The following is a 22,871-nucleotide window of genomic DNA, read 5'->3' as shown; positions in this document are numbered from 1 at the left end:
CTGTTGTTGACCCATCATCTGCAGATGAAGATGCTATTCATGTGATGACATCACAGGATCCAAGGGTGATGATACCTGTTCTATCCTTTCTTTTCTTCCTTCTCTTCTCCTTTCCTCTTAAGAAACTTATGTGTTATAAAACTGGTTGTTGCCTTTGCCAGATAAATTTGCCTAGTTGTCGGTTGTACTTGTTGTTTGTGGCAAGTGTTATACCCGTTATCTGCAAAGTTGCCAGTTGTTAATGCCTAGCCTGTAGATTGTTAATAAAACTCTGTTATGTTCTTCCTCTCAGTCATTACTGTGACTCATTCAATTTGCCGCTCTGCCGGGCAGGACTCACACCTTTGGGGCATACAAAGATTCACCTCCCTCGCAACCCACTGAGTGGGACGAGACAAGAGGGGATGCATTTTTCAGGGGATTTGTCCTGATGCAGCCTCTTCAATGCATCCCACGCACCCACTTCCCCGAGCAAGCACTGGCCACGGCAGGAGCTTATATGAATGAGCCAATTTGGAGAGAGCAGCGGTCCAGCCCTGGGTGCTGCTCTCTCCAAATCAGCTCATTTGCACCAGCATGGGTCAAGCTCCAAGCCAAATCCGATGTGCCTCCTGAAAGTGTAACCAAATGGATAACCATGGTCATGGGAAGGGAATGTTCTGAGCAGAACGGTATGGCCATGGTTGGGTGATTGTGTTTCTTTGATGTTGCTAACCAATTTGTGGCTGCCAATTATGCCCATTGCATAGCCCCAGCCTGACATGGATGATAGAATAGATAAAGCACATAGCTGGCAGTGGGTACAAGTAATATTTCATTTTCTGTCAGAATCATGTCCTTTGACTGAACTTTGTTCATTATAATCTACTTATAATACCAAAACACACCTCCACTCTGAAAGCTACCTGCCTTCGAGGTATGACCACCCCTCACTGGGCATGCTCTTTGAATTTCTCTAAGCATATAGCTTTAAATCGAAGCGAGAAAACTTTTTACCAATCACAAGAAGGTAACTAGGTGATGTAAATGTAATTTTGTAATGATTTTGTAACCTAAGGGTATAAATGTATAAGGGATTAAAGGCTAGGTGTGCATGTTAAGAGGAGAGATCCCCTGTGCACCCAGCACTGAATAAACCAATGTTGGCTTTCTAAACTACATTTCTGTTTTGGAAAGTTTTTATTGCTGTTTGAGCAGTAACAAAAGCACCCCATGCCACATCATCCACTGCCCTCAAGGACCACAGTGGATGCTGGGCACTTAGGGGAGAGCTCAGCCACAGGGAAATAGGGCATGGTGGTATGCTACTGCTCACAGCTACCCCACAGCGTTGGGGCTGCAAGCGTGGGTCTATGCTGGCAGAAGGAGGGGAGTTCTCCCAGCTTTTGCCCACGCCAAGGGAGAAGCAATTCAGCTGGAAGTTCTTGAAGCATCCACTTTCTTGGAAACCCCTGGCCTGATCCTGCACTGGCTTCATCCCTGCTCAGATGATATTCCCAGTGTTGCCTGCACCAAGTGTCTGGCTGGGGCGGTGTGGAAACACACCAGAGCTGCCAGTGCACCTCCTACGGGCATGGGAATTGCACAGAGAGGGGACAGGCGGCTCGTCCCCCAGTCCTCATCCCAGACACCAAAAGCACAAGAGCCATGTGCATGGAGCAGATTGTTCTGCAAACTGTTTCCACAATACTGGATTTAGCTTGCAGAACAGCATGAGGTGTGCCCACACAGATGCAAATAGCCCTGGCAGGCAGGGGAGGAACAGGCAGGTGATGACAGTGGAAATGAGAAATCCTTTTGTACGCTGCTCTCATCTGGCTGCTGCAGCAGGGTCTGGCCAGTGCTGAGAGAGCAAATGGAGCTGTACACAGCCATCCTGACCAAACACGGGGCAGCAACCTCCATGCTGTCAGCACTGTACACCCAGGGAAGGGGAGGCACCAATAGCCAAGGTGGCTGGGCAGAGCTGGGCCAAGCTCAGGGTTGAGCCCAGCATCCTCCCAACCCCATGGCAAGCCCTGCAGCCCCTCTCCCCACAAATACAACCGTCTCCAGCCACCAAGGCAGTGCCTTGTGCCCTCCTGGAGGGACTTGAACTCAGCATCTTTTCATCTGGAACTCATGTTCCAGCATGAGCCCCAAAGAACAGTAAATGAAGCAGGTCCCAAGGAGCAAGTCAGTCCTCCGGCTGCACGCATCTGAATGTCAGCAGTGCAAAACGTCTGTTAGCAGTGCAAGCAGCCCAGAGTTCTTGGCACCAGAAATCCCTGCTCTGACCAGAGCTTGGGGGCTGCCAGGCAGCTCATGGGGGCTATGGAGGTCTGAGCCCCTTGAGGAAAAGAAGTGTCTACATTCTACCCACCTGCTTCCCACCCTGCAAGAGGCTTTAGTCCAGCTGCATTCAGGCCACTCAAAAGTAGATCAAGTCACCGTTCACGCTGGCCAGAGAGCAATCCTGCCTGTACTTGCCTGTGCTCTTACCCCTTGGCAGGGACTCACACAGGAAGCCCATGGGCAGGTGCTGTGCTGCTGGGGCTTGTGTCAGCACCATCCACCCTCCTTGTAGCAATGACACTTCCCAGGCCAGCAGAAATCTGCTGCTCATCTGCCTCCCCTCAGCAGGAGCCTCCTCAGCCCATGGCCTGCCTTTCCAGTATCAGCGGCCTCAGGCTTGACCCTGAAGCCTAACCCAGACCTGGGGATGGGCTTGTTTTTTTTATTACACAAATTGAACTCTGAGCATCAATGTGAAGGAGTGAACTTGAACTCCAGTTTCAGGCATTGACACCCATGCTGTCCTTTGGGACTAAGCTTTTACCAGTGTGCTGATGGAACACACGCAGGGAAGTGTTTGTTTGGGACAAGCTGAAAGCTGAGTGCTGCCTGCCACCAAGCCCGGGCAATATGATATTCAAGAGTGGGGAGAGAGTAGGAGGGAAATCTGGCCCTACAGGGCTCCCCAGCCACATCACCTCAGCTCACAGTATAGGTGCAGCCTGGTATATGTGCTTGTATGTATAGGAGTATAAGAACAGCCTCCCTCAGCCAGATCAAGGGCCTGCCCAGCCCGGGACCTTGCCTCTAGCAATGCTGTAAGCAGATGCTCAGGAAAAAGCAAGAAGCAGGCAAGCACGTTATATTTCCCCCACCCACTTACTCTCTGTGACACCAAATATTTTCAGTGCTGTGGATTTCCCAAGTCAGATGTGGTTTATCTATTTCAGAACCCCAAGAGCTCTCATATCCAAGTATTTATCTGTCAGCCTTTGAACTCATCTAAAACTCCTGCCCCCATGCACCCTTTGGCCCAGAGTCCCACCCACATGCTGCCATTTAGGTGAACTCTTCTTGTTTGAACCTGGCTACTGCTGGCTTCACCCGAGAGCCCTTGGGTCCCCTGCCCTACGGGTCTCCCGGGGCGCCCGCCAAGATGGTGGCAGGGACTGCAGAACAAAACACCACCACACAAACCCACTCCACGGCCTGGGCCGGGTCAGCCACACACAACCACGCTCGCTAGTGGGCGGGGCGACGTCCAGGTCACGCAAGCCTGCAATGGCCACGCCCCCTCCCCGCCTCTTCACTGCCCTACCGTCAGCGTGACGCTGGAGCAGGCGCCGATTGGCCGGCGGCACGCGAGACGGAGTGGAGCGAGGTGGGGCGCGACAGTTCCCGGTAGCGCGCGATGCTGTCGGCGGCAGGCAGCTCCGGCTCTGGCGGGGCGGGCGGCTCCGGGCTGGGCCCCGGCGGAGACGGGGACTTCCTGTCGCGGTACCGGCTGGTGTCGGCTAAGCTGCGGCGGCGGTTCCTGCGGAAGCCGAACGTGGCGGAGGCGGCGGAGCAGTTCGCGGCGCTGGCGCGGGAGTTGCGCGCCCAGGAGAGCCTGCCCTACGCGGCTTGGTGCCAGTTGGCCGTGGCGCGCTGCGCCCAGAGCCTCTTCCACGGGCCCGCCGAGGCGGCCGCCCTCGCCGAGGCGGCGCGGCTCTTTCTGCGCCAGGAGCGGGACCTGCGGCAGCGCCTGGGGCTGCGCGGCGGCTTCGGCGAGCACGTGGTGGCGGCGCAGAGCTGCGGTGCCTTCGCCGCCCGCCTGCACCTGGAGCGGGGGCAGCCGGCGCTGGCGGCCGGGCTGTGCCTGGAGCTGGCGGCCGCGCTGCGCGACACGGGCCGGCCTGCCCGCGCTGCCGCACACCTGCAGCGGGCGGCCGAGCTGCTGGCGGCGGCACGGCTGCCCCTGGAGGCGCTGCGCTGCCTGGCCGAGCGCGCCTCCTGCCTGCTGCTGGGCCGCGACTACGCCGGCGCGCTGGCGGCGCTGACGCGGGCGCAGTCACTGGCCGGGGCCGGGCTAGGAGGTGTTGGGGGCGCGCTCGGCGGCGCCTTCATAGATGTGCTGGCGGGCTGCGAGGTGTCGCGGGTGCTGCTGCTGCTGCTGCTGCAGCCGCCGCCCGCCAAGCTGCTGCCCGAGCACGCCCGGACGCTTGAGCAGTACTGCTGGGAGGCGCTGGAGGGCGGTGCGGGGCCGGGGCCCGGAGGCGGCGTTGGGGCGGGTAGCGGACTGCCGCCGGCGGCGAGCTACCTGCCGGCTGAACTCTTCCTGCTGCTGCAATCGGCCGTGCTGGCGTGCCAGGAGAAGGACGCGGAAGCGCTGAAGGCCCTGCAGGCCGAGCTCTGGCCGCTGCTTAGCGCCGAGCAGAACCACCTGCTGCACCTGGTGCTGCAGGAGATGCTCAGCCCTGCCGGACAGGGACTCTGAGCGCTGCCGCCGCCAGCATCGACGGGCTTTGCCGTGATTCAGCAGGGTGGCAGGGCTGGGCTTGGACTTGTGACTTAAGCCACAGTCTTCTGTCAGCTTATTGTCTATATTGTTAGTTATTTTTCATATGTATTCTGTAATAGATGCAAGTAATAATTGATGAGCAAATGTGTTCATCTAATCATTTAATCTTGTGTGACAGTAAACTACTTGCTCTATGTATTGAAAGTTGTCATGCTTGGAAAAGTGTAATCCCTGAGCAGAAAGGCTGATTCAAGGCAGAACCAGGCTGTTGCTTAAAGGACTGGCTGCACTTTGCAGATGGGAGAACTTGCTAGGAGGGTATCACCTGGGTCATGTGGGTTGAAGGGTTTGCACATCTAGGAAATGAATGTTACTGGGGTGGCTCTTTGAAAAACAAAACATATTAAAATGAGATATTCCCCCCCCCCCCCCCCCCCCCCCGAAAAGAAAAGATGCTGTAGCTGACATGAGGCCATGCATATGGCTGTCATGGTGGACAAAAGGTCACTGACCTGAAAGTGGCTGCTAGGGGACCAGTGGTGGTGGCTTGACTACATTTTCTGTACAACAGCTGGCAGAGTTGGTCTCTGCACCACCTTATACACATCCCTCTATATTCCTTGTTGATTCCCCCTCAATTGCATCTACTGTCTTTGCTGCTTCTGTTGGGCTTTACACTACGGTTTCTAATGTTATCCCTAATCCACTTCCAAAGGGTTGGCAGAGAAGTGGAGGCAGCTTCCAGGCAGTAGGAGAAGCCACAGGGTGAAGGGGCTGATGTTCACTCCCAAGAGGCAGGTGCCCCATGCCATGTCTTCTTTCTTTGGTGGTGAAGGCAGCTCCTGTTGCTGCTCTCCCCGTTCCCCCTGCCCTGAGTGAGGCGGGCTCCTTCCAGGAGCCAGGGCCACATCCAAGCCCAGCTCACCCACAGCTTGGCATGTTCTTGTAGCGAAGCACCCAGCGGGCTGTGGAGCAGTCATGCCTGCTGGGAAGCACCCTTCTTCTCCTTGGTGGTAGCAGCATTGTCATCACTGCTGGCTCATCAGAGCCTGTGCCAAGCCATCCCCAGCACTGTGAGTCCTCCCTCTGTGGCAGGGGAGCCGGGCGGCCCCACAAACACCTCTGGCAGCTGGTGTGACGTGGGAAGCAGAGTTACGAAGAGGGCTTTGGAGAATGGTGGGGGCCAGCCAGGTGCTGGCCACCATCAAAGTGGGATGGGCAGGGTAGGTGTGTCAGCCCAGCAACAGCCAGAGATTGGCTTGTGAATTGCTATGGTGCCCCATCAGAGTCAGGCAGTCTCTGCCTCGCTCCTGTAAGAGATGCGGGCTGGGGCAGCTCTGAGGAGAGCTCTGCCGGCAGCACCAGGGGACAGTTGTGGTAGGGACCCTAGGGTGGCTGTGTGAGGAACGGCTGCTCTGAGCCACCCAGCTCCCGGTCACCCTCAGGTGCACTGTGGTGCACACAGACACTCCCCTCCACAGCCTGTGTCCAGAGGGAGCAGGGATATGTGCTGCACATCAGCCCGGTGGCATGACCTGTCCGGGAACCCACACCCAGCAGAGATCAGAAGCTGATGTCTCAAATGAAGCAGGGCTGGAAAAGCCTCATGCAACCGCTGGGCTCCACATTGCTGTGCAAGGAGCCTTTGCTGTGGCCCTGGCAGTGACTACATTACAGCCCCAAGCAGGAGATGCAATCACCCTTTGGCTTAATTGCATTCTGACAATAACCAGGCACAGATGTGAGGAGAAGCTGCCTGGCAAGCACTGGCCTGAAGAGAGGAACTGGAGCCATAAGTTTCTTAAAGGGGAACACCCTTGCCTGAGGCAGGGTAGCCTTCAGCCTGGGAGGACAAAACCTGCCACCTTGGGCCCTTCTCGAGGCAGCCTTCCTCAGCTCCAAGGCAAGTAGAGTCTGAATTCCCCCGTGGGATGTGTTGGGGGCAGACCCCCAGCACCTTCCCCAGCTCTGAGCACCCACCTTGTGAGGGGCAGGCCTGGGCTGCCTTGCTGCAGCAGAGCTCTCTCCTTGCTCCCTGCCCAGGCTGTGCTGCTGGGGCTCTTTTCTCCTGGCAGTGCTAGAGCAGCTGCCGATGCCGGTCGGATCAGCGCCTGCAGCTCCCACACCTCCTCTTCCCTGTGTCTCACAGCGCTCTGGGCACTCTGATAGCCCAGTCAGGAGCAGTTTTATTCCCACAAGGCAGGAGAAACTTGCTGTCAGAACAAGATGGATTTTCTTTCTTTTCTTTTTCTCCTCCTCTTATTCTCCTGCTTTCCTGGTTCCTTTCTCTAGGGGTTTACACCCTTCTTTTCCTTGTATTTCCTAGGGTAGCTTTAGACCAAGACAACCTGGGGAACTCGTCTAGCAGCAGCATGGAAGTCCGGTGCCAAGAAACCTCAAAACCTCCAGGATCCCAGGGATGGTGTGAAAAATCCTTCCGGTGATTATCTTAAAGAAGATTCTACCAGAATTGCTTTCCCATCCCTCAACTTGTTATTGAGAGAATTGTTCCATCCAGACAGAAAGATAAGATAATTGAAAGGAATGTGGAATTAACCTTACAGGCAGGGGAAAATTGGACTGCCTGGCCTCAAGTTGATCCCAATTGGGATTATAATAATCAAACAGATAGAGATAATTGCCAAACATTGGTTAGAAATCTGATAAATGTGATTAGAGCTTTCAAGGAGATGGGAATAAATTGCACTAAAGGATAGAGATGTAGACAGAGGCCAAAGGAACACCCCAGCGACTACTGGGGAAGATTGTGACAGGCTTTGTTGACATATGGGGAATGACTCTCCAGAATTTTAATAATGAATTGGCAGCAAGTGTGTTTGTGGACCAAGCCGCCTCTGACATCTGCAAATATTTTAAGGATCGCAAGGAGAAAATTTGAAAGATATTATGGAGGTTCTATACTTGTACAATATGTAGATGATTTGTTAGTTGCCAGCAAGACATATGAAGATTGCTTGAAAGATACTATTTGTCTATGTACTGCTTTAGCAGAAAAACGTCACCGTGCATCTCTTTCTAAGCTTCGGCTGTGTCAGCAGGATGTAGAATATTTAGGATTCATATTAAAAAAAAAAAAAAAAAACAAAGATTAGTAAACCCAGAACGGGTCCAGGCTATTGTAGAAGTACCTCGACCGGTAACAAAGAAAGACTTGCAAGGATTTTTAGGTGCAAGTAGGATACCGCAGACCCTGGAAACCGGGGCTAGGGGAGTTAAGTAAGTCATGGACAGAAGCTACCAAGGCAGAGGAGGTGTAGCCTATACGTTGGGGTCCAGAGAGAGAAAAGGCTTTCCAAGCTATAAGAGGAGCTTTAGCTTCTGCTCCGGCACTGGGACTGCTGGATTACTCCAAGTCCTTTGAACTATTTGTGCACGAGAACAAAAAGTAGCCAGCAGAGTCCTTACTCAAAAGCTAGGTCCACGTCACTGCCCGGTGGCTTATTACTCAACTCAACTGGATCCTGTAGCAGCAGGGAATAATTCCTGTGTTAGAGCAACAGCAGCAACAGCGACTGTCATAAAAAGAAGCAGACCATTAGTTCTGGGCCACCCAACAATCATGTACGTCCCGCATGAAGTAGAACTGATTCTTAAACAACCCGCTACCCAAGCATTGTCCCCGCAAAGAGCACATAGTTGTGAATTAATGATTTTAAATGTGGATACTATTACTTTAAAAAAAGGTGATGTTTTGAATCTGGCAACTTTACTGCCTGTTCCCTCCGATGGTGACCTGCATTGTGATTCCACTCCAGCTGCCTCTGGGAAGACCTGCAAGATCAACCTCTAGAGAGCTTGGGTCTAACCCTTTTCACCGATGGATCGTCATACTATGTGAATGGAAAACAACACACAGGCTACGCAGTGGTGAGAAACTTAGAGGTACTTGAAGCAGAACCTCTACAACTCTCGGTGAGTGCCCAAGGGGCTGAATTAACTGCATTAGCCAGAGCAGCCTGGTGGAGGCGTAATCAGTGGGTAACTATTTATACTGATTCTAAATATGCTTTTGGAGTGTGTCGTGCAATGGGTACGCTATGGAAAGAATGAGGGTTCCGTACCTCGGCGGGGAAAAAGTATTTCTAATGCCACTGAAATCCGAATGCTGTTGACATTGCTTAAGTTTGATAGCTTCCAAGGGAATTCGCTGTAGTACACTGTCCAGCTCATCCCAAAGGATCCAGCAAAATTGAAAGAAATGATGAATTGGCAGATAAAGCAACTGTGTGAGGCGGCACAGGCAGAACACAGGAACAACCACAAAACCACGTGTCCTGATTTGGCTGAATAGAGTTAATTTTCTTCCTAGTAGCTGGTATAGCGCTGGGTTTTGGATTCAGGATGAGAATAATGTTGATAACACACTGACGTTTTTAGTTGTTGCCAAGCAGTCAAGGACCCATACTGGCCTGCCAACAAGAAGGCAGGGGCGCCCAAGAAGCTGGGAGGGGACACAGCCCGGACAGCTGACCCAAACAGGCCAAAGGGATATTCCATACCATATGACATCATGCTCTGTATATGACTGGGAGGTGGGCCGGGAGGCAATGCAGCTCAAGAACTAGCTGAGTATTTGTTTTGGTTGGTGAGCAATTGTGCTGTGCGTCACTTGTTTTGTATATTCTGTTGTTGTTATTGTCTTCTTTTTCTGTCCTATGAAACCGTCTTTATCTCAACCCACACTTTTTACTTATTTTTCCTTTTTGATTCTCTCCTCCATCCCACTGAGGGGAGGAGTGAGCGAACGGCTGTGTGGTTGTTTTAGCTGCCTGCCAGGTTAAACCACGACACCACAGATGAAATGCAAAGAGTAAATTTATTTTCGTTACCTCACCAACTGGGGGGATCCCCAAAGCAGCACCTGGGCAGAGGCACACAGGCAGGGACGCAGGCACCACTGAGCTCGGTCCATGCTGGAAGATCACCGCCCCTGCTGTTTTCGCTTGTTTATCAGGGATTCACGCAGGCGTAGTTTACCACTGTGCTTTGATCTCCCGCGTAGCAGGGCAGGAATTTCAAACGTGTCCAAGAGGGTGCCTCTAAGTCTACCATCTGGCTATGTTAGCTAGGCACAGATGTTCTAATTGTCAAGCACACAAGGACAGACAACAATCAATATGATATATTTATTTTTCTACATCCCAGCTGCAGGTCACTCGAGCATGTTTACAATTCTCCTCGCCAATCTTCCATTGTTATCCCACAGCAGTTAAAACTGCTGCCCTCCAACCTATACGCGAGTGTACCACCGTAACAACTCTCTCTGCTGATGATTGGCCAGATGTCAATAACCCAGCCCAAATATGTGCAGCGGTCACTCAGGAAGAACGAGCTCGTTGGGAAAGTTGGGAGGCTGTGAAAGATGAAACTGGAATATGGATTACTGGAGGAAAACCCATTTTACCAAGAAAATATTTAATGACTCTTGCTGGGTGGTTTCATGATAAAACACATGGAGGGATGGCAGCAATTGTGAAGGAGACTGAGAAAATGTGGGCAGCTCCAGCAATACGTATGGCAGTAAAAAGGATTGTGAGTTCTCGTCCTACGTGTTGGAAGTTTTCTGATGCAAAATGCAAACAGGAGGTTGGAGGACCACCATAGGCATACTTCCCATTCCAAAGACTGCAAATTGATTATGCTGATCTGCCTCCCATGAGCGGATTTAAGCACCTGCTGGTAATTGTGGACCAGCTCTCAGGATGGGTAGAAGCTTTTCCCACCAGGAAAGCTGATATTGAGGGAGTGGTCAAAGCACTCCTGCGGGAAATGATTCTCAGATATGGAATACCTGAAACCATAGAATCCAATAGGGGTTCTCATTTTTCAGTGGGAATACTGAAGAGTATCTATAAGTTTAGGAATACAGAGACAACTAGATGTTCTGTATCATCCACAGCTGTCAGGACAGGTGAAAAGAATGAATAGGACTCTCAAAAATACAATTGCTCAAACTCGTAGTCAGGTAGGTTTGAAATGGCCTGGAGTTTTAAGAATAGTGCTATAGGGTATTAGAAATACCCCTCGCCACCCTCTAGGGTTGTCACCAGCAGAAATAGTGTTTGGCAGGCATTTAGCTGTACCTGGGACCTTTGTCCTGGCTAGGACCAGCCTTTTAGATGGAGATGAATGAATTATGAAACTTGTATTGGGGATACAAAAACATCCACAAGAAAATAGGGCACAAGCACAATGGTTTCAACCAGAACCAGCAGGAAGACATGTTATCTGGTCTGGAGATACAGTAATGATGAAAGTCCACTCTCGCAAAACAAAGTTGGACCCTAAACAGGAAGGTCCGTATAGTGTGTTATTTAGTTCTTTCTTTGCTGTAAAAGTTGCAGAAATGGATAACTGGATTCACCACTCTCATGTTAAATGACTGCCAAAAGGACATCAGTTAGATGGTCCACTGCCAACCCCACAGGACTCCGTCAGTCCTACCTTGGGGATTGAAACTAGGACCATTAGAGCTTACAGAAGCTGAAGGAATCACAGAACCATGCCATTTTTGTTTTCTTTCTAGAGCCACCTGGACCAGAAAGTCACCCGCTGCTTGGCCAAGTGGACCATCAGGGATCGTAAATCAAGGGCAGTGTCCTGTTTGGTGTATTCACCATCCTTAGAGAGCGGCAATCACTCCAGGCTCAGTTCCAAGAGGGGAAGGTTTGAGATGGCATCAGCATGGTTGGCTTTGGTTATCCTGCAGTAATTGTGGCCAGCAAACACTCCCCAGAGACCCCGCAGAAGGCTGTGGCTTTGGGAGAGAGAGCAAGCCGGTTTGCACACCTGGGAGAGACGACAGAGGCAAGAGGTAATTCTGGTATAACGGTGGCATTACATGTACTTCTGATTTTAATATTTGGGTCTAGAGACAGCAGGATTTTTCGAATGCTTTTCCAATGTTTGTTTTTCAGGTTCCACACTTAAAATAACTAGGAACTTGTGGTTTTCATAGCTGAAATGCACACATTCATTCCCACAATTTTAAGAAGAGTTAATTACCACAAAGCTTGTTTTGCCTAGATAAAATTATAGTTGATTAGTGCTTAATTCAAAATTTGGTGTTATTTTATAGTTAAGTTAGCTATGGATGTGCCATGCAGCGAAGCAAAAATAAAAATCCATGCATCAGAAGTACTTATGATCCTCTCCTTTTCAATTAAGATGAATAGATGAAAACTGTTATTAGACTATTATGTGGTGGTTATCCAAAAAAAGTGACTGTTCTACTCTAACATTTTAGAGGTTAGAGCGATAGCTGTGTAGAGTTAATTCCCAAGGGGCGTCTCTAAGATGCCTAGACTATCTGAAATCAGAATACTTAAAAACTGCATACAGATAATTTTTTGGTCACTGTTGAGAACCTTCCTCGAGGCACCAGGTCTGAGAGCGACCGTAACTACAGTAATTGCAATTTGTGCCAGCAAAACCAAGCAGAAGAGCTCTGCTGTACAGCCTAGTCTGCCAGCAGGACCCAAGGAGAGGCTCTGGGCTCTGTGCCGCAGGTGTCCCAGAGCAGTTTCCTTCTCCTGCAGTCCTGGGAGCTACAACAGAGCCTGCTCTTTTGCAGAATTCTCCGGGACACTTAAATCCTGGAACAGAGCGGATCGGAGCCCAATCGCACCCACTGCTGCTCTGTTTCAGGTGCCTAAATGGGCAGAGACCATTCGGGGTGAGTTGCGGTGACACCAACTGACGCCGCCCCCGCGGGCGGGTGTAAGCAGGAGCCCTCTTGCCCCGCTCTGCAGGGCGGTCTCACACCCTGCGTGGCTGCCGGCATCCTCTGCAGCGTTCCCCGAGGCGAGGCGCTCCCGGTTGCCTCGACACCGGGCGCTTGTGCCTGCGCGAAGGGCCGCGACGTGCAGCGCTGCGATACGCCGGGGTGTGCCGAGGCTCTGCGCTGCGAGCACGAGGCTGGCGTGTGCTGGGCACAGCTCAGTGCCCCGGGGCGGCGAGGGGAGCGGGTCGGGCACCACAACCGCCCCGTTGCCGCCGCTGACGGACCCGGAAAGCGCAGGGCTGGGAGGCTGCAGCGGTGCCGGGGCGCTGCGCCGGGAGGTAAGGCACGGGCCGCAGGAGGGCGGCGGCAATCGCTACCGAGCAGAAGTGCCCATGGGGTGGGCGGAGCTCGCCCTGGCTCCCTGGCAGGGGGCTCAGTCACCTCGCAGCGCTGCGGGGAGCCCCCCGGCCCGGGAAGGTTTGTCAGCCGTAAACACTGCGCAAGGCAGCGGAAACGCAGCTCGCCGCATCCCGCCACGTGAGCTCCGAGCGCCTCGGGAGGCCATCGGCCGCGAGCAGAAGGAGCGAGCTTCTCGTCACGCGAGACAAAAGCTGAGCGATGGAAGCACCGGCAGGGTCCAGGGCAAGCAGGATTGGCAGCGGGTGACGCTAGCCGTGCCCTAGCGTGCTGGTTGCCGGAGGCCGGTCACCTGCAGCCACTTTTAGCTGCCTGTTACCTCTGCGCTTCCCGTCCGGCCCAGGGCAGGGGCACTCGCTGCTCTACATGTACACGCTGTCCGGCAGCTCCGAGCAAAGTAAAAATGCACCTGCTGGGTCAGATGGGCCTCGCTGCCGTCGAAGGGTGGGGGCGAAACCGGGACGAGGCGCGGCCTGGCATTCCCCAGTGGTGGAGTAGGGTTGTCGGTACTGCAGACGCTGGCGGGCGTGACCTCGCCCCGCGCTGTGCTGGGCGGGGAGCAGTGACGTGCTGGCACGGGCTTGTCGGGAAGGGGCGGTCTTTCCGGTCTCTGCGCGGCGGTGGCACTACCACGCGGCGCGGCCATGGCGGACGGGGACGGTGCGCAGCGGCGGGAACCGCCGGGGTGGTGCCTCGCCCCGCTGGCCGCGGTGTGCATAGGCGGGAGGGGGCTCGGGGGCGCCATGGCGCCACGTTGGGGAGGGTCGACGGTGGGCTTGGCCCCGGGAGCGCGGGGGGGGGGGGGGGGGGGGGGGGGAGAGTTCGGGGCTGCGGGTCTGTCCCGCTCCCGATGCGGCGGGACCTGCAGGGCCTCGGCGGGGAGGGTCAGCGTGTCGTTTCCGCAGGTTCCAGCGTGAAGAAGCGGCGGAAGAAGGAGAAGCGGGTGCTTCCTGATGAGGATGTAGCGGTGAGTGCGGGGCCGCCGGCCCGGCGTGGGAGCTGCCCGGGGCCGGTTTCGGGGTCCCTGGCGGTTTCGCCAGCTCCAATCTGTGCCGGTGCATTGCGATGGTCCGGGAGCAGGGCTGGGGGTAGCTGTGCCTCGCAGCGTGCCCAAACAGGCTTTCCCCCGCCATTACCTGAGGGTGCGTGGCCGCTCCGTGGGTAGCAGAGACGCCGCTTCGGGGGCGGTTCGCAGGCCGCGTGGAGGCCACGCATGGCAGCGAGCGGGAGCGCGGACTTCCGGGTTTCCCTTTTCTCATCTCGGGTAAATTCATCCACACCCAGGACATTCAGCACACGGAGGAATTTTTCATCAAGCCCGAGTCCCGCATCGCCCAGTTGGACACGTCTCAGTGGCCCTTGCTGCTGAAGGTAGAGCGGGTTATAGACAACCTTGTGGCCCATTCCTTCTCCTTCTTTTGTCCTCTCTCAGTGCAGGCCCTTGGAGATGCACAGCTCCTTCTCTGTCTAATCCTACTGCTAAGAAACAACATGCATGATGCTCAAAGTAGAGACAGACCCTCTGCATGCAGAAATTATCTTGCAGTGTTTGTCCAGCAGTATCATTTGCATGCCAGCTTTCTAAATTTACTGTCTTCTCTAAAGGCCTCACCAGATTTCTTCAGCTATTTTTGTCGGTCTGACAGTTGCCTGTGGTCTGTGTAGACTTCTGAGTTGCTTGTGCTAAGTTTCTGGGGCGCAGTGGATTTATCCTACATTGTAAAGGTTGATATTCTGCTGCTTTCCCATTTCTTTAGGTGTAGGACTTCTGTTTCTTTCTCTTTCTGTAAAATGTTGTGGTTTCATTATTGTCTCATTTTCATTTTGGAAGAGGCTCTTTCAGTTAAATGTACAAATCGAATGTTGTGTAAGTGGGGAGATGTATTGGAGCAAAGCAATGCTGAAGGCAATGTGAGTTCAAGAACACTTGTAACTTTTGCTTGCATTTTGTAGAACTTTGACAAGTTAAATGTGATGACAGCACACTACACACCTCTTTCTTCCGGTGCTAATCCCCTGAAGAGAGAGATTTCTGACTATGTTAGGTGAGTGCAATAAGGGTCAGTATGGTTTATTTTCCTTTCACAGTTAATATCTTCAAAACACTTTCTGTTCTCCATTCCCCTTGTACCTTTCTGCTTGACTCAGTGCCTTGCTACTAACCAGTAAATGTCTAAATAGGATGTGCTGGTCACTTCCTGTAAAGTTTGCTTTGTTCTGGGGTTGTGTCTGGTCTGTGGACAGACATGCAAACACTTGAGGAATTCTCTGGGGTCTTATGGAAAGTCCTTTGGCCTGCTGGGCTTTCAGACTTCTTGGAGTTTGCAGTGTTTCGTTTAAGTGCATACTATTGATGAGCAGTCTGGGGAGAGGAGAATTCTTTGACTGTGGAATATATCACCCGCTGTGCACAGAACAGCTCGATATGTGCTCACTGAGGGCAACTGTGAGGCTCACAGCTTATTTGACTGTATAGAAATACATTTCTTTGCAGGCATGACAAATATTGTCAAAGATTTTGCATTCTTGCTGTGTTTGTCATGATGTTTAGCTCGTATTCTCTGTTGTCTTTGCACTGTAGGTCTGGATTTATTAACCTCGACAAACCTTCCAATCCATCTTCCCACGAGGTGGTTGCATGGATCCGACGCATCCTTCGAGTAGAGAAGACTGGACATAGTGGCACTCTGGATCCTAAGGTGACTGGATGCCTCATTGTGTGCATTGAGAGGGCAACGCGACTGGTCAAATCTCAGCAGAGCGCAGGTATGCTTATTGCCCAGGACCATTTACATCTAAGTGACTGGGGAGGTGTGGAGGGGGGTTTTTTTGAGACTTTTTGGAGACAAGATGGAGATTTCTAGTCTTTGAAAGGGCTACCTTTGGTCTTCAGTGCTGTGAGCTTAAGCATTGCTTATCCTTCTTGCTCCAAGCCAGTGAGGACACGTCCATGCTGTCACAAGTTTTGTATTTGGTTTTTTTAGGTGGGGTTTGGTTTTGTGTGTGGTCTTTTTTTTGATTGCTTCTCTGGGGCTTGTGCTGTTTTAAGTCAGTGAAGACACTTCTGACAGATTGTTTTTTGACAGAGTGGTTTCATGTACTGACTGAATTTATGGCCTCAGCCTCTACCAGTCCAGTAAGATAAATAAATGTAGCTTAGATTTATTTTGTTGGAAGAATAACCAACTCCATAATAAACTGTGCCCGCTTCCTAGGAGAGGTGGTTGTGAAAATTTCAGGGCTCTGTGGATGTGTGGCTGTGAAGCAGTGTGGACCTTGAGGTCAACATTAAATGCAAGTGGCCACTCCTGACTGCTCTTGTCGTTCTTTCAGGCAAAGAGTATGTGGGAATTGTTCGGCTGCACAATGCAATTGAAAGTGAGGCTCAGCTTGCCAGGGTAAGTCTCAGCATGATCTTAGCCATGCTGGCACTTTACATGCGAAGTGTTCAGCATTGGTGGGACATGAGAGGGTAGGAGTGGAGCTCAGGTGCGCTCTGTGTGTGAGGTGATGATGAAGTTTATCCATTCTCTGAGTGCAGTGGTGCTGCCCTCCTGCAGCACCCCGATTCCTGTTCTAGGGTCTGGGTGCTGTGCAGCCTCCAGAGACCCTCCAGTCTCCCAATGGAGAGCTGCTGTGGTGTGTGGCTGGCTGCCTGCCTGCAGGAGTGAAGTGGTGCTGGCAGGGTTGGAGCCCCTCTTTGGGGGCTCCATCCCCACCGAGATGACGGATGATGTCTGATCACATACTGCTGCCTGATGAAAAATCCTAGCTGTGCTCACTAGCAGCTGGGCTAGCATTTTGACCACATCACTAATTCGGATTGGCTTTATTAAATATGACATCACCAAATTACGTTGAACCTTGTTGTTTCTCACTCATGGAAGTGGTCATAGTTGCTGGAGACCCTAAGGTGCTCCTATGTTAGGGCACAAGGTGCGAGCTGTTACTTCTGCTTCTACCCTCAGGCAATAGAAACGCTGACAGGCGCGCTGTTTCAGCGACCACCCCTCATTGCTGCTGTCAAGCGACAACTGAGAGTCAGAACCATCTATGAGAGCAAGCTGGTGGAGTATGATCCTGAGAGAAGATTAGGTAAAACAGGGCTTCCCCGCCTTCTTCCTATTAAGCTGCAGATGATAAAATTTCCTGTGAAATGGACTGCTTCGTATTCTTGGCAGATGTCTTAAGACATAAATCCTCACCACCATCAAGCAGTAACTGCTTTATGCGTTATTTTTTGTATTGCTGCATCCTTCTTTGAAGAGCCAAATGATGTCAATTAGATGGCATTAGCACTCAGTGCAAAGATGACCTTCATCTATCACCCCAGGCTGATGGTTCTGTGAAGGGTTGGACATACAGGTTCTCTCAGAGGGAGCTTCTAGATGTGCTTCATTTCTAGATATGTATTTACTCTTCTGTCCCATCCTGCGTTTCAGGTATCTTCTGGGTGAGCTGTGAAGCAGGCACGTATATCCGAACACTCTGTGTTCACCTTGGTTTGCTGCTTGGTGTGGGGGGCCAGATGCAAGAGCTCCGCAGAGTGCGCTCAGGCATCCTGGGAGAGAAGGTAGAGTGGTAGCTCTAACTATAAACAGATTTGAAATTGTCAGAATTGCAAGAGTTCCTTGGAACTGTTTTATAGTGTTGGGAGAAGGTATAGGTGCATGGCGGCTGGGAGCAGTTTTGTGAATAGCCCCAAGAACATGGGAGCTCTTGCCATAGATGATGTGTAACCAAAGTGTTGAGTTCAGTTCAGGGTTTTGCCCCTGTTCTGGTAATTAAGCTTTGGGACAGTGAGTGACTGGGAAGTGCACCGTGGTGACTGAAAGTTTGTTTTATGCCACCCGTGTTTCTCCGCCTACAAACCATGCATGTGCCATGAGTTCAGGTGTGTGAGCTGTCTGCTTAGCAATCTGCAACCACTTGGTGTCAGGGCATGCTGCAGGGAATGTGCTTTGTCGAAATGAACCTGGGAGATAGTTTTGTGTGATCTTGAACACTTCTGTGGTCTTTTCAGTCTGATCATAGAGGGAGCCTGCTGCTGGTCCAAACTCTAGAACTAATTTCTTTCCTTGCAAAAAGGAGTATTGGCGTGCAAATGCTTTCCCACCTATCTTTGCTCTTACCACAGCTGTTATCACTGGCAGTCACTTCTGAATTCCAGGTGTTGGGTGCTTACAGCATGCTTCCATGTCACAGATTGAAGAGCTGGTTAACTTAGACTTCTCACTAATCTTTGTCCAGAAGTCCCATGTATTTGTTTAAGTTTGATCATATTTCACAGTTTCATGTGGACAGACCTTATACACTAGATCCAAGTGCTGTCTGAGGTTAGGAAGGTTGAAGTCTGTGGTAGCACAAGTCAGGCTGAACTCAAGCTGTTGATGGAAAGTATTCTTACCTCTTTCAGGTTGCTTTTTTTGATGCTTCTGAGTTGAGCGTCTGTTTTTCACTCCCTTTCAGCACACTATTTGCTGTTGTACTTCAGCTCTTCTCTTGTGTGTGTTTCGAGTTGGTGGCTGGTAGGGGAGTTTAGAGGGGTTGTGTATTTGCAGGACAACATGGTGACTATGCATGATGTACTGGATGCACAGTGGCAGTACGACAACAACAAGGATGATAGCTACCTGCGAAGAGTTATTCTGCCGTTGGAGAAACTGCTGACTTCACACAAGCGGCTAGTCATGAAAGACAGTGCGGTGAGTTCCTGAGATAGTGCCAATTGACAGCCAGAGACTGCAAAGTGTCCTTGTAACTTGTACAGCTAATATAATAAATGGGGGATCAGGATCCACATGGTGTCCAGTGCTGTCCTGGTTGTGAGCTGTGTAAGACCTAGTATGGGCCACTGCCAGATCAGCAGTAAGATGCAAGAGCCAACAATTGAGTGGCGGAGAAGTTGCTCTCCTTGCTTCAGGAGGATGCTGATGGTTATGAGATGTGCCTCATGTTGTTTGCTGTGATAGGTGCTTCGCTTGCTTTTTCCAAAGCCCCCAAGTTTTATGTAGCGGACAGTAAGAAATAGATACATAGAGATGTTATTGCTGGGACAATAATGGCAATGAGAAGCTAATATATTAGAGGCACTTTTTATTCTCTAATAGCTTATAAGCCTTCCTTTTCTCTACATTTTCAGGTTAATGCCATTTGCTATGGAGCCAAGATCATGCTGCCTGGTGTCCTGAGGTATGAAGATGGTATTGAGCTTCATCAGGAGATTGTTGTCATCACCACAAAAGGAGAAGCTGTCTGCCTAGGTATGAAACTCCTTGTTCTTCTTGTGCCCTGCTAACTGCAGAAATAACAGACTGCGTTCCAGTGAATGCACAACAAATGAGTCCCCCCATGTGTAAAAGGTTTAAATAGTGTTTCCTGATGGGACTGTGGGTTAGTATGACCCGAGGCAGCTGGTGTTGGGCAGGATGTTAAGAAACATTGGCTGCATCAGTCCTTGGCAAGGTGTGAAGAGTTCCTCAGCCTGGTTTCAGCTGTGTGATGCTCATGTGCGCTCTGTGAGGTGATGACGAAGTTTATCCATTCTCTGAGTGCAGTGGTGCTGCCCTTCTGCAGCACCCCGATTCCTGTTCTAGGGTCTGGGTGCTGTGCAGCCTCCAGAGACCCTCCAGTCTCCTAATGGAGAGCTGCTGTGGTGTGTGGCTGGCTGCCTGCAGGAGTGAAGTGGTGCTGGCATCCTCACAAAGATGAAGGATGATGTCTGATCACATACTGCTACCTGGCACATCACACTTCCTAAGCAGATCAGTATAAAAGCACTTGAGTAGCTACCAGCTTCTGTGAAGTGACTCAAAAGGGTGCTTTGTTCTAACCAGGGTCTTCAAAGAAGCTGTGTAGGTGGCAGGTGCTGATGTACTGTACAGGTGGTCTGTCATGGTGCTCAGTGCTGCACAGCCTCATGCTCTGCCCAGACCCATGGGACTGAGGGGCCTTGGAGGTGTAACACAGCCAAGCTGTTCTATCCTGTTTGTACTGCCTTCACTATGGTCATCTCGGGGACCTGGCCAGAAAAACATAATTAATTGGTAGGATTAGTCTCCTCTAGTTTGGCCCTGCAAGGTTTTGGGACCTGACAAAGGAGCAGCACTGCTTTTTTCTATAGTGGCATGGTTCCTTGAGCTTCCTAGAAGTGCTCCAGCACAAAGAGCTCTTCCCCATCCACTGGTGATGTTGGTGCTGCTCTGGGAAATGGTTGGTCTTACCGTGTTTGCTAATCTGGAACTGGTCTTCTGGTGTAAGCCGGAGAGGCCTGTGCTTGTGGTGTGGTTAAGTCATGACTGACGTGCTTGCTGCCCTGGAGCAGGGCAGCTCTCTGAAGTGTTAGTCCAGAACTTGACCGCCAGTGAGTGAAATGGCACTGGTGGGGGGTGTTGCTTCTCTTTGTGTTGACAGAGGAACAACAGGCTGAATGCAGCAGGTTTCTGCATCGCAGTTCTGCTCTTAAAGAGTTGATGAACTCTCTCTCTGTTTCTGCAGCCATTGCCTTGATGACCACAGCAGTCATTTCTACCTGCGACCATGGCATCGTGGCGAAGATCAAGAGAGTGATCATGGAGAGAGACACGTATCCCCGCAAATGGGGTCTTGGTCCCAAGGTGAGCAGCATGGGGGTGCAGTCAGTCCCTGGGCAGCAGCGGTAGCTCAGCTGTTGGGATGTGGGACTCTGGGCCCTTTGGGCGGAGCTGCGCCATGTCTTCTTCAGGGCCTCAGTGTAATTCTGCTGTACTCTCCTGGAGCCATGATGGTGGTGCTTCCCAGTGCTGGGGCCGTGCCAGCACAGCGCTGTTGGGATCAAGGCTTTCCCTTCCAACGGAGCCTGGGCAGCTCTACCTGAGGCCCAGCTGGGGCTGCCATTGGTGCTCAGGTGTGGGGTCTTCGGGTCTGTACAGCACCAGCCCTCTGGTAAAGAGCCAAATGATGTGAAGTGGATGGCATTAGCACTCTGTGCAAAGATGACCTTCATCTATCACCCCATACTGATGGCTCTGGAGGGGCTGGTCAAGGAACTGCTTTTCCTTCTGGTGCAACTGCAACAGTGCCAAAGTGCAAACTGTCTTGCGAAACAGTATATTGTGCCTGAAGGACAGGAGCAGTGGGAGCACCCATTGTTGGATTCCTCTCCCATCTCAAGCATGTGGTAGTCATGGAAATCAGCAAGTCAGAAGTGCTAGCTTAACTGCAGCCAGAGTGGTGAGTGATGCAGCTCAAACTTAAAACTCTGTCAAGTTGCTGTGGCTTATTCTGTTCCTGTAGTTCAGGTGAAATGTAGAAAGCTGCGGGGATGCATGCACATCTGTGCATGTGAGGTAATGTGTGCCAGTTGAAGCATCTTGGAGTCTTTAGCAAAGCCTTGCATTTGCAACTGGAATGGTTCAGCTGAAATGCAGCAGGTCATTAAGCTGGACAGACCCAGTCAAAGATATGAGCTCCATGATGTGCAGAGTCATCTTATTCTGCTGCTGTCACTTCCACCACAAATTAGCGCTTATTTACCAATGAAGATGTATCCTGCCTGAGATTTGTAGGCTGCTGTGCTGGGGATGGTTTTGTTTGATTTGTTAGAAGGTCCTTGGAGAAGTGTTAAATTGGTAACACTGTAGTTGTTGGCTTGGTTTGTTCCTGGATTACCTCCTCTTAGGCTGAGTGGCTGAAGGCCCAGGGAGGATTTCTCTTCCTTGGAGCTGCAGTCTGACTTGTTGCATATTGCTGTCAGGCTAGTCAAAAGAAGATGATGATCCAGAAGGGTCTGCTAGATAAGCATGGAAAGCCTAATGAAAGCACGCCGGATTCCTGGAAGAAGGAATATGTGGATTACAGGTACATGGTGTGTGGTTCCTGCATGGTGGGCAGAGGGGGGCCCTGTGCAGTGAGGGCTGGGCTGGGTGCTGCTGTTTCTGCTTGGAGCATGTTAGACCTGGCCCAAGGCTGTCTGGACCCATGGGGATGCATTTCTTGCAGTCCCAGGGAACATGCTGCTAGCAGGCAGCACCAGAGGGAAAGGTCCTGAGCAGACAGTTATCCCTTTCTAGCCTGTGCTTGTGGTTTTAGAGGGAGTCAGTCTGCTAAATTAAATGGGGGAGGCCTTGCTGTTGCACAGCCCAGCTGGCCCTGGTACAGGCTGCAGGTCTTCCCCACACCAGCCTCCCCACCCAGGGCCTGGCATGGGTTACGGAGTCCTTGCGAGGGGAACGGGGCTTTGTACTTGCACAGAGCAGTGTGAGGCAGCGGCTGTCCTGCTCAGCCTGAGCACCTTCTCTTTCAGGGATGCTTCCAAGAAAGAGGCAGCTGCTGTTCCCCGAGCTGTTTCAGAGCTGGAGAGGGCTCCAAAAGTGAGTACCGTTAGGGCTCTCTGGCTTTAAGGTTGGTTGGGCACTAATGAAGAGTGGCTATGTGCCTGTTCCTTTAGGCAGTTGGTATCAGGTGCTGGTTGTGTGCTGCTTTAGTTGCTTTCCAGGGAAAGCTGTTTCATATTCTGGGAGCCTAGTGCCCCAATGTGTGGTGTGGTTGCATGGCCCATTAGCTAGCTGCAGGGTGACCTGTTTAGGACCTTACCTCCAGGTGTTTGTGTCTGGGATGTTGTACTTTGGATGCAAATCCTGTAAGCACAGTATGAAAATTAGGAGCTTGTACACCACATGTGGTGTACAAGCTGCAGCATCCAAGGAAATATGTTGTATGAAGCCACAATGGAGGCTAATTGTGCCACAGAACTTTTCTGGAGACTACAGACAGTTGCAGAAATGTCCATGCAAGAGTTGCATCTAAAGTTCCCTAAGTCAGGGCTTGTGCATGCACTTGGAAGGGTGCAGCAGTGGAGTGTTCGGGGTACAGGAAGCACTAAGAAATACAGGGTGCAGTTCTGGCAGAAGCAAATCCTAGACGATGTGTACTGGAGGGGACCACTGGCAGTCCTGC

The 22,871-nt window shown here is 51.6% G+C and overlaps 2 protein-coding genes and 5 non-coding genes across 13 annotated transcripts in view; all 7 read left to right on the top strand.

The window, feature by feature from the left end:
• Positions 1-3,636: 3,636 nt before the first annotated feature.
• F8A1 (coagulation factor VIII associated 1) lies at positions 3,637-4,972 on the top strand. The gene has a single exon (XM_054839491.1). The coding sequence runs from the start codon at positions 3,686-3,688 to the stop codon at positions 4,748-4,750; it is 1,065 nt and encodes a 354-aa protein (XP_054695466.1). The 5' UTR covers positions 3,637-3,685; the 3' UTR covers positions 4,751-4,972.
• An 8,222-nt stretch (positions 4,973-13,194) lies between these two features.
• Positions 13,195-22,871, top strand: part of DKC1 (dyskerin pseudouridine synthase 1) — a 15,455-nt gene continuing 5,778 nt past the window's right edge. For 4 of the 7 annotated variants that reach the window (XM_054839480.1, XM_054839483.1, XM_054839481.1 and 1 more), the window contains exons 1-13: positions 13,348-13,645; positions 13,841-13,902; positions 14,220-14,306; positions 14,889-14,980; positions 15,517-15,701; positions 16,269-16,333; positions 16,904-17,030; positions 17,378-17,508; positions 18,497-18,640; positions 19,078-19,198; positions 20,433-20,551; positions 21,670-21,773; positions 22,219-22,285. In XM_054839480.1, the coding sequence (XP_054695455.1) occupies positions 13,357-13,645; positions 13,841-13,902; positions 14,220-14,306; positions 14,889-14,980; positions 15,517-15,701; positions 16,269-16,333; positions 16,904-17,030; positions 17,378-17,508; positions 18,497-18,640; positions 19,078-19,198; positions 20,433-20,551; positions 21,670-21,773; positions 22,219-22,285 (1,593 nt within the window). In that variant the 5' untranslated portion in view covers positions 13,348-13,356. The other 3 variants (XM_054839485.1, XM_054839486.1, XM_054839484.1) reach the window with 2 other exon arrangements.
• On the top strand, positions 16,438-16,680 carry LOC129212043 (small nucleolar RNA SNORD17). Its single transcript, XR_008579053.1, has one exon. It is a non-coding gene; the product is annotated as a small nucleolar RNA SNORD17 (small nucleolar RNA).
• Positions 17,203-17,278, top strand: LOC129212047 (small nucleolar RNA SNORD83). Its single transcript, XR_008579057.1, has one exon. It is a non-coding gene; the product is annotated as a small nucleolar RNA SNORD83 (small nucleolar RNA).
• Positions 17,673-17,807, top strand: LOC129212042 (small nucleolar RNA SNORA36 family). Its single transcript, XR_008579052.1, has one exon. It is a non-coding gene; the product is annotated as a small nucleolar RNA SNORA36 family (small nucleolar RNA).
• LOC129212044 (small nucleolar RNA SNORD17) lies at positions 19,454-19,664 on the top strand. Its single transcript, XR_008579054.1, has one exon. It is a non-coding gene; the product is annotated as a small nucleolar RNA SNORD17 (small nucleolar RNA).
• LOC129212046 (small nucleolar RNA SNORD83) lies at positions 20,866-20,941 on the top strand. Its single transcript, XR_008579056.1, has one exon. It is a non-coding gene; the product is annotated as a small nucleolar RNA SNORD83 (small nucleolar RNA).

Source organism: Grus americana, chromosome 12 (genome assembly GCF_028858705.1).
Source record: "Grus americana isolate bGruAme1 chromosome 12, bGruAme1.mat, whole genome shotgun sequence".
NCBI classification, from domain to species: domain Eukaryota; kingdom Metazoa; phylum Chordata; class Aves; order Gruiformes; family Gruidae; genus Grus; species Grus americana.
This window is presented reverse-complemented; position numbering and strand designations above follow the sequence as displayed.